Source organism: Orcinus orca, chromosome 18 (genome assembly GCF_937001465.1).
Source record: "Orcinus orca chromosome 18, mOrcOrc1.1, whole genome shotgun sequence".
NCBI classification, from domain to species: Eukaryota; Metazoa; Chordata; class Mammalia; order Artiodactyla; family Delphinidae; genus Orcinus; species Orcinus orca.
Genome location: NC_064576.1, coordinates 53,654,499 through 53,667,830, shown reverse-complemented (window position 1 = coordinate 53,667,830; position 13,332 = coordinate 53,654,499). Strand labels below are relative to the sequence as shown.

The 13,332-nt window shown below is 41.2% G+C and overlaps 2 protein-coding genes across 19 annotated transcripts in view; one reads left to right on the top strand and one right to left on the bottom strand.

Annotated features, from left to right (window-relative positions):
- The window catches only part of NAA16 (N-alpha-acetyltransferase 16, NatA auxiliary subunit), an 82,638-nt gene extending 74,995 nt beyond the window's left edge, over nt 1-7,643 (bottom strand). For 11 of the 12 annotated variants that reach the window (XR_004485690.2, XR_004485691.2, XR_004485692.2 and 8 more), the window contains exons 1-4: nt 7,504-7,643; nt 3,643-3,727; nt 1,940-2,044; nt 357-514 (exon numbers count right to left, since the gene is read on the bottom strand). Coding sequence is in view for 9 of the 12 variants with exons in the window: in XM_033436709.2 (XP_033292600.1) it covers nt 357-514; nt 1,940-2,044; nt 3,643-3,727; nt 7,504-7,557 (402 nt within the window). In the remaining 3 variants the exon portion in view is untranslated. The remainder of the gene's footprint in view (nt 1-356; nt 515-1,939; nt 2,045-3,642; nt 3,728-7,503) is intronic. The other variant, XM_033436707.2, reaches the window with a different exon arrangement.
- The window catches only part of MTRF1 (mitochondrial translation release factor 1), a 70,895-nt gene continuing 65,074 nt past the window's right edge, over nt 7,512-13,332 (top strand). For 4 of the 7 annotated variants that reach the window (XM_049701039.1, XM_033436718.2, XM_049701038.1 and 1 more), the window contains exon 1: nt 7,512-7,651. The gene's annotated coding sequence lies outside the window, so the exon portion shown is untranslated. Of the gene's footprint in view, nt 7,652-7,857; nt 7,947-13,332 lie in introns of those variants that run through there. The other 3 variants (XM_033436717.2, XM_049701036.1, XM_049701035.1) reach the window with 3 other exon arrangements.

The following is a 13,332-nucleotide window of genomic DNA, read 5'->3' as shown; positions in this document are numbered from 1 at the left end:
TACTGAAGCCCACGCGCTTAGAACCCATGTTCCACAAGAGAAGCCACCGCGATGAGAAGCCTGCACACCGCCAATGAAGAGAAGCCCCTGCTCGTCGCAACTAGAGAAAGCCTGCACACAGCAATGAAGACCCAATGCAGCCAAGAATAAATAAATTAATTAATTTTTTTAAAGAGTATGCAGTTCCACTAATATTATTGGAGGGAAGATCCAAAGTGACTTTTCCCTTCTACTACAGACTGTAATGAACAATCAAGTCTACATGATCTCGTCTTAAGTTCACCTCATTCTGAATTCACATGCTTTTAAATTATATCTATTATAAAAACATGTACATTTAAGACTAAAGTACTTACTCGATAACCTTCAAGGTCTCTCATTTGGATCTGTAACAGAGAGAGATCCCTCAAAATTTGCAGATTATCTTTATCTAATTTGAGGGCATTTCGGTAACACTTAATAGCTTCATCATACTTCTTATCAGAACGCTGCAAGAGTCCATATACATGCCAACCTATTAAGTTAAGGAAACAGACATTCACAGCTACTAGAATATACTATGCTACATGTCTAATAGAAAGCTTACCTTAGCAAAATGGTATTTTGTTTGGGACTTACTTCAGAATGATCTGGCCTCAGAGGGAGGGGGATAGTACGCAGGTGACAAAATATGAAACCAGATCAGCCTTGATTGACAACTGTTAAATTATTGAAGCTACGTGATAGGCGGATAGGGGTGCATTATTCTATTCTACTTTTGTACACGTCTGAAATTTTCCGTAATATATTTTTAAGTAACCTTAGAAAATTATTGGTAAAAATTCTTCACGTTGCCTATCCCCTCACTTTCCTATGCCAGCACCTCAACACTCACTTATTCTCAAACACTATGTATGGAAACAGAATATGTATTATATAAAAATTGCAATTATCTTTTAAAACAAGTATATATTCAATCAATTATAAAACAACATGTAACCATCAATTAATTCACTAGTGATATTAAAGACCACAAAAATTAAGTCTTTATTTAATGTAAAGTCAAGTCTTAGGATATCTTGGAGCCAAAAAACTATCATACTTACATGCCCTCTCTCTTCGCTCTGGGGTAAGCACTGGGATAAAGAAATAAGTATTTAGTATTTTGAGAGAACCCTAAGCTAGATATGTAAAAACACCACTAAGACTACTGACGTTCAATACTGGCCAATAGCTAGATGATTTAAATGTTAAAAATTAAGGTACAAGGGTAATATGTGAAAAGGTTGTAAGTATATAAATAGGTAAAACAGAGATTAAAACAATTTCAACAATCCATCCCTAAGAATATTTTTGTTTTTTTAACAAACTGGGATACTAGTCAATGAAAAATACGATTGTTAAGTACCCAGTGAAGTTAACAGCTAAGTCCCTGTGCAACAGAAACCAAGCTGAAAATCAACATAATATTTAATACTAAATAAAATCTATTTTACATCAAGTTGCTTCTGAATTTTTCTCCTAAAATTTCTAAAGGAAAGTTTAAGGAACACAAGTTTTAGTATACAGGTAAGTACTATACAGGTAAGTCATTATTTGGAATGAGGAAAGTATCACTCAGTTTATGGAAATATAGGAAAAAAATGGGTTTTAAATCACATATAATTATTAGTTACTATTCTCTCACACTAGGCACAACTGCAGTAAATATACAGTGCATAGTAATTCTCTTTAAAATACTCTAATAAACAAAAAATAAGTAGGGAACAGATGAAACTAATATTAAAAATGTTGATAATTATTGAAACTTGATAATGGGTACATAAAGTTCATTACATTCACTCTTCCATATAGTTTAAAATTTTTTCATAGTGAAGTTTTTTTAATTTGAGTTAGAAAAAACTCATAAATGGAAAATACATAAATGAAATTAAACTATTCAACTACTGCAAAAGGATACAGACATGACTCTTGACATCATTACGAAGTCCTTTACGAACAAATTCATACGCCTCTTCTTTTTTTCCTAAACAGTTCAATGTTAATCCTTTCATAGCCAAAGTCTCTGAAAAATATTTTTAACCTCTATTTACACATGAAAAATTCAAATTATTCTCTTAGCACTATTTTAATATCTGAGCTCTACCAATACTTACATTATTCATCCTTTTAATCCTATAGTTAGAAGAATTTCTCTCCAAATAAAAAAAGTAAAAGTATATTTATGTATCTGCTTAAAGCTTAGCCCAAGTCCTTTTCTGAAATTCCTCAGGCTGGGACTGAGTTGGTAAAATGCTTTCTGTCTTTCTGAAGACTCTATAAAGGAGGTTAAGATTATTCTGCTGAAAAAAGGTAACACAGCAGGGTCCTGAGTCCTGTTGAGTTAAATCTACCACAACAGACCTCAGCTTTCACCTGAGATCAAGCCTACTAAGAATCAAATCATCTGATTTATACCCCACAAAATCATTCAATCTATCTTAAAGAGATGTACAGAATTTAAAAATCACCTTACTCATTATTAGAACAGACTTCATTTTTGGCTGCAAGTTTATTCCAATGAATCCCACTTAGGCTAATTAACATCAGTTTGCATTTGAAAAGCACGAGTGACAACCCAAGAATATGTTGAAGGCAACCCAAGAATATGCTGAAGGTAGTTAATCAAAGATTGTTTAGAATGAAATAATTCTCTGAATAATCCACAACAAGGGAATTAGACAAGAACAATGGTTTTCAAACTGATCTCTATGGACTATGGTTTTCAGAACGGGTGATCCAGCAGTCCAGGCCCCTATGACCAAACATCTTATTTTTTTATCTGTTTTTACATAATGAATTTCCCCACAAGCTCCACTTTGGATAAGGGTTCCACTGCTAAACAGCTTGAAAACAAGCTTTAATTTCTAAAATTCTATGAAACTACTTTCCATTTCCTTCAAAGAATGTTTTAAGTGTTATTAGAAAGCCGAGTAGGGTCAGTCTATTTTCCCAAAAAGATGGTCTCAATAATTACTCAAGTCTAATATTCAGAAACCCCAATCAGCTTTGCTCTGCTACAGGACCATAATTTACATGTCTAACCTGATCCATCCTTTTACCAAACACTGGTAACCAGCGAAAAAGGATGAGACAAGCAAATACAGACTTACTAACATCAGTGCTAGAAAAACAACCCAAGATAACACAATGGTAAATCAGTAGTATCTTATTTACATATGAAGGTTAGCAGATAGATAAAAAAAATACATCTACCAAAAAATAAAATGCATTTGATTGTATCTTCATACTACTTTGGTGTTGCAAATATTGTTCTAATTTTACACACGAGAAATCAAGGGATAAACTTAAATTCTATTCAAAGTAACAAATGAAATCAGGTCTATAAAAATACAGGTATATATGCCAATTACTCACCAATATATCAACCAATCATTTCTCATCTAAAAGTAAAGACTGTAAATACACCTAAGCATAAAAGAAGTAATCTAGAATAAGAATGATATGAGGCATATCTGAAAACGTTAAACATTTATGCACTCTAATAGAGAACTACAAGGCCATGGAATCTGGGAAGTATTCTTCCCTCACAGTTGGGAATCCTATCCATCTGGTTTTAGAATTAGATTTCCCCAAAGTAATCTCTCATAGGTGAGATAATACCTCCATGTTCAGCAAATTTTGGATTTGAAAGAATCAACTTGCAAAACTTGAGGCCATTTTTGTATTGCTTCTGTTCATAACATTTCTGTAAAGAAATATGAACAAAAATTATTATATAAAATGAATACACATGTAGCAACTTTTCATTCCATTATATAAATTCTAAATTCAAGATCCAAAATTAGGTCTAAAACATACGTGATGGAAAGGTTTTGTATCAATTCGTATCAGTTATAACATGAAGTTTACCTCTGTAACCTGCTCCTTGCCAAACTATTCTGGTATCTGAGTATCTTTACTTTTATAGAAGATAAAGAAAAAAACACCTTAATTGTCAACCAACACACTGCTACAGCTTTCTTTTATTCAAAATCCAAAAGCAAAAACATATGTGATAACACAGAAAAATACTAGAAACTGCATTAAAAGTCTTTGCTACTTCAAGCATAGAACCAAGGCATACACACAAAAAAATACTGCTATTTACTGAGCAACTACCATGTGTCTGTACAAAACTTGCTGTAACTCACAACTCCTTAAGGTAGGTGTCATGACCTCCACCTTACAGATGTAGAAACTGAAATTTAAAAGTCCATTAGATTAATTTACAAGTGGCTCAGCTTAGTTGCAAACTCTCCTCTGACTCCAAGACTATGGTCTTTCCATCACTTGTAGTCTAATACAAGTGTAAGCAAATCTCTTACACTTGTATTAGATTAGATTTATTTAGGAATAAACCCTCTTTATTCCTCAATGCCACCAGCCAGGCTAAGTAATCACGCCTGCCCTCCACAGCCATTAACCACCAGAACACCGCATCTTTAACTCAATCTTTCACTTACGTGGTTACGGGTTTTCTTTTTAGTACTCAGCGTGCCAAGCTCATCCTCACCTCAGGGCCTCTGCACTTGTGTTCCTTCCACCCCCTGAAATGTTGTTCCTCCCTACATCTTCCCATGGCTGATTCCCTACGATCAAGTTTTACATATCATCTACCTGACAGCTCTAACAATGCCAGCCTCTTACAGCACCCCTCAAAACACTCTATCATATTACTCTATTTTCTACACAGCGCTATCACTTCCTGACATTCTTACTCATTTTTGTACTTATTTAGTGTCTATCTTCCCCACCATACTGTAAGCTCCTGAGAACAGGGATCTTGCCTACTTTAAACACTGCTGCATCCTCAGGTTCTAGACAAATAAGAACTGCTCAATACATAGTCAATATATACATTCAAGTTCAAAGCAAAACAGTACCAGCCAAGGAGGAGGAAGAGATTAATTCTTGCCAACAGGGGTGGGATATGGAGAGGAGAATTAGAAAAGTATTCATAGAAAAACATCTTTATATTAAGCCTTCTTGATTGCCTATGGGGAAGAGAACTTAGTGGCTGGGAAAGAGGACAGGAAAACCTGAATTTTGAACCATGCGAATATATTACGTACTCCAAAAATATTTTTTAAAAAAACAAACCAAAAAACAAGCAGAAGGAACTACTGGGGAAGAGGAAAAGAAGAGAAATATTATTTTTTTTCTGCCTTACCAAGTGATCTGGAAGTAATAATATCATACTACCAATAACAGTAATAGTAATAGTTAACACTTATTGGAAGCACTTACTATGTGTCAGGCACTGTTCTCATTTATTCCTTACTTAAATACTAGGAAAGCCTATGAGATGCACGTTATCTACATTTTAGATGGAGAGACTGAGGCACAGTTACTGAGTTTACACAGCTACTGAGTTTACACAGCCAGTAAGTGTCAGAGCCACAATTCAAGCCCAGGTGGTCATCTCCAGTATCCGAGTACTCAGGTTAAAGAAAAGTCTTAAGTTCAGTAAGGAATATCTACTTAGTAGAAAAGATAGACTCTAGTTTCAACTTTGCTACTAACCAGACCAAGAACCTTAGATAATTAGTCATTTACCATCCCTGGGTTTGATTGTCTCATTTGTAAAAGAGGGCCTGCAATAGCTCCAAAATTCAACAAAACATAACGCTAACAGCCAATCTGGGGAATAAGATAGGCAGGTACAAGCCATGCAGAACATGTGATAAGCAACCTGGTGAATTTGGTATGGGTGTCTTTCAGTAAAATGATAATTTTTTAAAAATTACTGCTGGTGGCAAAGCATTTTGGTCCACCAACCAAACTTTAAAGAATAATTTTATTATAGACTTCTGTTTGCTATGGAATTTGTCATAGTAAAACTTAACCCACACTTATTGCAATTTGAGACAATCAAATCATTCACTTTTGCAGTATCCTCCTAAATTAATGTAACGTTATAATAAGCATTACATACCCAGATAAAAAATGTTTAGCATTTTCCGATTTATTTGGGGATAAAATTAACTCTGCAGTGGTCTTTACATTTTTTTATAACTAGAGTAATAATAAATCATATAATTGTTTTTCATTATGCTACTGATAACATGATTTGAACTAGAAAATATCCATACAGAGAGAAAATAAGTGTCTGTCATCTTTTAGGTATAATACCAAATGTCCTAAAATCCAACAATTTATAGATAATTTTTCATTAACATGTTTCAGTTTCCTTAGACCAAAAAAAAACAACAAAACACCCCACCCAAAAGGGGCAAAAAAGTTCACTTCTCCAATTCCACACTGCGAAAAATACAAGGGTATGAGAAAAATGAAAGTAAAATAAAGAAAAAATATATGCAAAGTCGAATGAAGCAATCTGCCACAATGCTTTCATTAGATTTATGTTTTTACACTCGTTTCTCATCATTTGCGCAACACTAAGCACCATATAAAATTAAGACAAAATTTTCATCCCATTTACTATGTAGCTTTTGTAACATTCTGAAAACTAAGTGTGACGTTTCTATTTGGCTTGAAACAGAACGGCTACTATGTTTTTTTTTTATCTGCAATTGCTTATACTTTATTTTATATATAATAAAGGTAAGCAACAGCTAATGGTCATATAACCAACACAAGCTGATTAATAAATTCACCCTTAAAATCTAAACACTGGTTTTCAGATGAAAGACAATCAGTCTCCAGTGTCTATTGAGAAAAGCAAAGGCATGTTGCCCCTCCTCCCTGGAAAACCATTAAGGTACCAGGACGGTGACATATAACCCACAGAAAACTCCCCTCTCCACCCGGCAGCCGTCATCGTTACGGGGCCATTATTCAGGTTTCTGCTCGGAATCAAAGTAAATGCACCCCTCAAGTGCAATACCAGCCAGTCCGCGCGGCTTTAACCACTTACAGGGCCTGTACGAGTTAAAAACAATCAGAGCTATGTTCGGCTTTTGAACTTAGAAATGCACTTCGAGTCACGTACTTCCCAAAGAGGCTTAGTACGACACACCAAAAAGGCAAACTCTCTATCAAAGGGAGGATGAGTCTCCGGGGTTTTAGTTTCCCGTAACCGGTATAAATCGGATACCACCCCATTACAGGATCGCTCCCGCTTTCAAAGGTGTCGAGCTGAGCTGTGCAATAGATTCCACATAAGGCAGTGAACGAACACCTGGACGCAGGGATGCTGGCAAAAGTAACTGGGGTGGACCGGGGGGAGGAGGTCGCGAGGCCGGCCGCCAGGCGCCGCAGAGGGCACGGGCCACTCCCGGCCGGCGCGCCCAGGCCCAGGGTGACTGCGGCGGGAAGATTCTGGAAGGAACGGCCGCGGAGGGAGGGAGGAGAGCGGGGTGGCGGGCCCTGCGAGGCGGGGGTAGGGCCGTGCGGGTTCGCGCACAAACAAAGAACCCAGGGGGGCCGGGCCCAGCCGCGCAGGCGCCATCGCCGCCAGACAGCTCGCTGCGCCGGGCCCGGGGCTGCCGGGGGTGGGCGGCGCAGCCACTGGCCACTTACCAAGATGCGTTTGAAGAGGTTGCTCTCCTTTGGCGGCAGCTGCACGTTCGGCATCGCGGCTGGAGAGGAGGCTGGTTGCCCGCGCGCTCCGTTTCGCGGGATGGGCACCGGGACGAGCCGCGGCTAAGAGTCGTGCTGCGGGCGACGGGTCAGTTCATACTTGGGGCTGAGCAGCCTGGGCAGAGCTGCCGAGCAGGGCTGGCAATGGAAAAGGAAGCCGGTCTGGGTAGGATACCCTTCAGCCCCAGCCTTGCTTTGGTTTGGGGTAAGCGGCGGCGGCTCCCGTACGGGGCAAGATGGCAGCTAGGACCCGCCCCCCTCGAGCGAGGCGGCGTGCGCATGCGCAGGGCGCCCCGCGGCGAGGAACTGGGGCCCTGTGTCAGGCGGTCGCTTCTGTCACCTGCACCCAGGCTCCGGGTAGGGAGCTTGCACCGTAGCCGTTCGTAAGTCGCTGCCTTGTACTGTGCTTTGGTTGTTAGGCTTCTGGCCCAAGATAATGTTAGTTATATCAGAATCTGACTTTTTTGATTTCTCTCCAGTCAGGAATTTAAACAGTGCTGGACACAAAGTAAATTTCTTGATGTAGGACGAACTTGTTTTCCTTATTTTCTCCCTCGACTTAGTCTTTAAGAGAAGCCGTTTCTCTCCAGGGCAGAGCAAAGAAGTATTGACAATGTACGTGAGGTCACTGGGCAGGACTTGAAAAGGGCTAATGTGAAAGCACGTTTGAAATGTCAGAGAAAAATATTCTCAGCAGTTTAGAACACCTAACATTGTCAGTGAGAATTACGGTGGTTTTATGGGGCGCCTACGCTTTCTCCTCAGGTGGTTCTCCTTTATACAAGCCCTATAATAATGAAAGAAAAAAGATTCAAACCCAGGATCTTCCAACTCTGAGGCGCTTTCTACCATACATAGAAGGCAGCATAGTGACAGAAATGTGTGAGTCTAGAAAGATCTGGACATACATTGTTGACAAGAATAGCCGTACATACGGTGTAGGTTTAATATTAAGGTATATGTAAATATTAGGTACATAAACTTATACATGTTCTGGATCTTCATTTGTGCATGTTTGTGAGACTACAGGGTAATTGATGCATAGTTGCATTTAATGGGCTGTAATCAGAACTGGGTCGGGCTTACTTGATTTTTTTTCCCTGTAGCCTGAGTTGGTCGGAGATGGGAGAAAGTATCACCTCAGTCTTTTTTTTGGCCCCTCTGCAGGGTTTGCCAGATACTAGTTCCCCAGCCATGGATCAGACGCGCACCCTCAGCAGTGAAAGTGCAGAGTCCTAACCACTGGACTGCCAGGGAATTACCTCACTTTTAAAATAAGGAAGGAACTGTTATTAAAACGGGGGAGGTCCAGAAGGGCCTATGTGTTCTAGACAGAAACTAGGCTCCGCAAGCTATTAGAGAGGCAGTAGGCAAAGAGGGCTTCATGGGAAACGTGGCAGAGTGGCACCTGAGCTGGTGGTGGTCTCCTAGACCAGGGGTCCCCAACCCCCGGGCCAGAGACCGGTAACAGTCCGTGGCCTATTAGGAACCCGGCTGCACAGCAGGAGGTGAGCGGCAGGTGAGTGAAGCTTCATCTGTGTTTACAGCCGGGCCTTACTGCTCCCATTACCGCCTGAGCTCCATCAGCGGCCGCATTAGATTCTTATAGGAGGGCAAACCCTGCTGTGAACTGCGCATGCGAGGGATCTAGGCTTCACTCTCCTTAATGAGAATCTGATGCCTGATGATCTGAGGTGGAGCTGAGGCAGTGATGCTAGCGCTGGGGAGCGGCTGCAGATACAGATTATCCTTAGCAGAGAGGTTTGGCTGCACAGAGACCACAATAAATCAGTTGCTTGCAGACTCATATCAAAACCCTATCAGTGAGTGGCAAGTGACAATTAAGCTGCATCTTACAGAGTAGACTGGACATAAGCAGCACACTTCGGGTGTCACTGTCTCCCATCACCCCCAGATGGGACCATCGCTCAAGCCACTCTGCCTCACCTCAATGCCGACTTCAAAATGACAAGTTGAAAAAAGAGTGCACGCACACCTCGTTTGTCTACAGTGGGATGCGGAGAGTGGGGTGAAGGGAGAGGTGGGGAATTGAAAAGAATGCCAATATCGCAGCTGGTAGTTGTCAGCCTGAACCTTAGAGTGTCTAAAAGACGTGATGCGCACACAGTAAGAAAGCCTGGATTAGCCCATGGCTGTAATTTTTTGTTTTTGTTGTTTTGTGCGGTACGCGGGCCTCTCACTGTTGTGGCCTCTCCCGTTGCGGAGCACAGGCTCCGGACGCGCAGGCTCAGCGGCCATGGCTCACGGGCGCAGCCGCTCCGCGTCATGTGGGATGCTCCCAGACCGGGGCACGAACCCGTGTCCCCTGCATCGGCAGGCGGACTCCCAACCACTGCGCCACCAGGGAAGCCCTATGGCTGTAATTTTATCACTGACTTCCTGTTCAGTCTGGAGCAAATCTTATTTCCACCTTTCAACAGAAAATGGGGTTATAATAACATTATGGTAATCTTGCACACCAGGGTTACGTGAATGTAATGCTTAGTCGTTCCTAAGCCCTTAGAAAAAAAACAAATGCACCGTAAATCTGAACTCGTTGTCTCTCAGGAAGATTGCTGAAGCCCCACTGAGGGCCTCTACTCAGATGTTCTCTCCTGGTGCTTCAGGCGGGGTGCACCTCCTTTAGAATCATGCACATGGTAAAATAACAGTAGCAACACCTGTGAAGACCTGAACAGTTCCTGGAGCACTTTTTACATACGGGATATAGGCCAGTGATTCTCCTGCAAAGTCTCGTAGAGCCAAGGAGAAAAGAATCTAGAAAAGGATGGTCTCCACCCCATATACATAGCATATCTTACAAAGCCAGCTGACAGGGTAAAATCAAGTCATTTGCTGCTATTGCCACCACCAAAGGGATGGAAAAGAGCTCATCAGATTGCGTAATGTTTCTGCTCACTTCTCCCTTCCGTGCTCTTGTTTCAGAAAAGAGGGTACTTCATTCCTCCCTGGGAGCTCTTGATCCCATCTCCTTTTGCTTTTCCTGAACTTTCATTCATCGGTTATTCCCCCCACTATTTGCATTTTCTCCCTCCTTATGTAGTTTATATTCTATGGGAGGAGGCGGAGAAAAAACACATAAAGAAACAAGATTATTCCAGACTGTGGGAGGTCCTGGGAAGGAAATAAAACAAGGTCATGTGAGGGCAATGGGGGTTGAGGAGAGAACAAATGTGTTTAAATACGCGAAATACTTCAGGTACTCAGGAATGATCTAGAACAGCTTCTGGAGAGGTGATAACATGAACAGAGACCTAAAGGATGAGAAGAGAATTAACAAGATGAGAAATTGGAACATCACTTTCCAGTGAAAGGGAACCACGTGCATGATTAAAAGAGTCAGGAACTCTTTTAATGATTAAAAGATTAATCATTAAAACATGATTAAAAGGGTCACATTAACATGATTAAAAGAGTCAGGTTATGATTAAAAGAGTCAGGTTAAGAACTACAGGTTCAAGGAGGTGGCTGGGGGGTCATGCGGGGAGGAAGATGGTACAGTTCAGTTGAAACTGTAGCCCAGGTTGTCTTCGGTTTGTCATCTTAGGCAATGTGGTTTGGTTTGGTTTCATCCTAAACTCAGTGAGGGAGCCATTGAAGCATTTGAAGCAGGAAAGTTTCATGATCTGATTTATTTTTTTAAAAGGTCACTCTGAAAGAGATAATGGGGTTTCTTCTAGGAAAGTGCCAATTCTAATCTAATCCTTCTTAAGACTTGGCTTCTGCCTCTTTTGAAAATGTTCTCTGAAATCTCACCAATTCATTTGTTCAGTACTTAGTTATGGAGCACAATGTGACAGTCTTCTGACAAACAAAACTAGCTGCGCTTATGAAGCTCACATGTTAAGGATTGCCTAGTGGCCAAATCCAAAGATTTTTTTCAGTTCACAGTTTCCTTAACTTCTCTGTAGCATTTCACACAGTGGATCACCGTCCTTGACTTTTTCTGCCTTCAGTCACCAAGCCCCAGCAGAATCCTAGATTTCTGCCTGTCTCTCCTCCTAGTCATTCTCTGGGTCCTCCATCATCTCCTCCTCTTTCTTTATTTTTTTAAATTAATTTATTTTATTTATTTAGTTTTGGCTGTGTTGGGTGCTCATTGCTGCACGCAGGCTTTCTCTAGTTGTGGCGAGTGGGAGCTACTCTTCGTTGTGGTGCATGGACTTCTCATTGTGGTGGCTTGTCTTGTTGCGGAGCACGGCCTCTAGGTGCATGGGCCTCAATAGTTGTGGCACACGGGCTCAGTAGTTGTGGCTCGCAGGCTCTAGAACGCGGGCTCAGTAGTTGTGGCACATGAGCTTAGTTGCTCCGCTGCATTTGGGATCTTCCCGGACCAGGGCTCAAACCTGTGTCCCCTGCATTGGGAGGCGGATTCTTAACCACTGTGCCAGCAGGGAAGCCCCTTCTCCTCTTTCTAAATGTTGGTTGTCTAGACAACTTGGCTTTCTCTTTCAACAGCAGCAATAAAACCTGTTCATCAAGCACCTGCTGCTCAGCAGCAAGATGAAATTAATAATTCTCCTGCCCCCATAGCCTCCATTATTAACACCAAGCAGATTACAAATCTGTCTCCAGTTTCAAACCCTCTTGATCTCTTAGCCTTCATGCCCACTTGTTTGTTAAATATCTCCACCTGGATGTCTCATAAACATTTTCTACTTGAACAGTAAAAATAAAACTTATCGGGGCTTCCCTGGTGGCACAGTGGTTAAGAATCTGCCTCCCAGTGCAGGGGACACGGGTTCGAGCCCTGGTCCAGGAAGATCCCACATGCCGCCTAGCAACTAAGCCCTGTGCTACAACTACTGAGCCTGCACTCTAGAGCCCGCCAGCCACAACTACTGGACCCACATGCCACAACTACAGAAGCCTGCGTGCCTAGAGCCTGTGCTCTGCAACAAGAGAAGCCACTGTAATGAGAAGCCCGCACACGGCAACAAATAGTAGCCCCTGCTCACTGCAACTAGAGAAAGTCCAAGCGCACCAATGAAGAGCCAACTCAGCCAAAAATAAATAAATTTATTTTAAAAATAAAAACAAAAAATAAAATAAAACTTATCATCTTTCCATCAAGCCAGCTCAAGTCCTGACTTTGTAACAGGGAAGAACCTTTGTATTCTATTGCAAGTTATTCACTAAAGGGATGTTGCCTATAAGCTTAAATTATACATAATAGCCCATCTCTGGGAGCCCTGCCTCCCAGGTAATGAGCATTATGCTAAAATACCTTTGTTTAGCTCACAGGAAGCATCCTAACTAGGCCCACCTGTGAATGACTGCAGGGAGGAAGAAATTAACACATCCCCTCTGGAGGCTGACGGGAACCAGGAAATGTTTGACTTTACTCCCTCCCCTTTATGTATAAAAGAAGCCTGAATTCTAACTCAGGCAAGATGGTTCTTTGGGACACGAGTCCACCATCTTCTCAGTCTGCCAGCTTTCCAAATAAAGTCACTATTCCTTGCCCCAACATCTGGTCTCTGATTTATTGGTCTGTCATGTGGCAAGCAGTATGAACTTGGACTAAGTAACAACTTCTCTATTATTGTTAATGACACCACTTCTGTACTTAAAATTTTCTGATCAGTTTTGACTCCCCTTTATTATCCTCCACATTCAAGTTGCCTAGTCCTTTAAATTCTAGGTCTGTCACGTTTCTCCCTTTCCTCCTTGCCTTCCATTCTCACTCCAGCTTAACATTAAATATTGCAAAAACCTCATAATTGCAAAACCCAGTAACCTCATAAC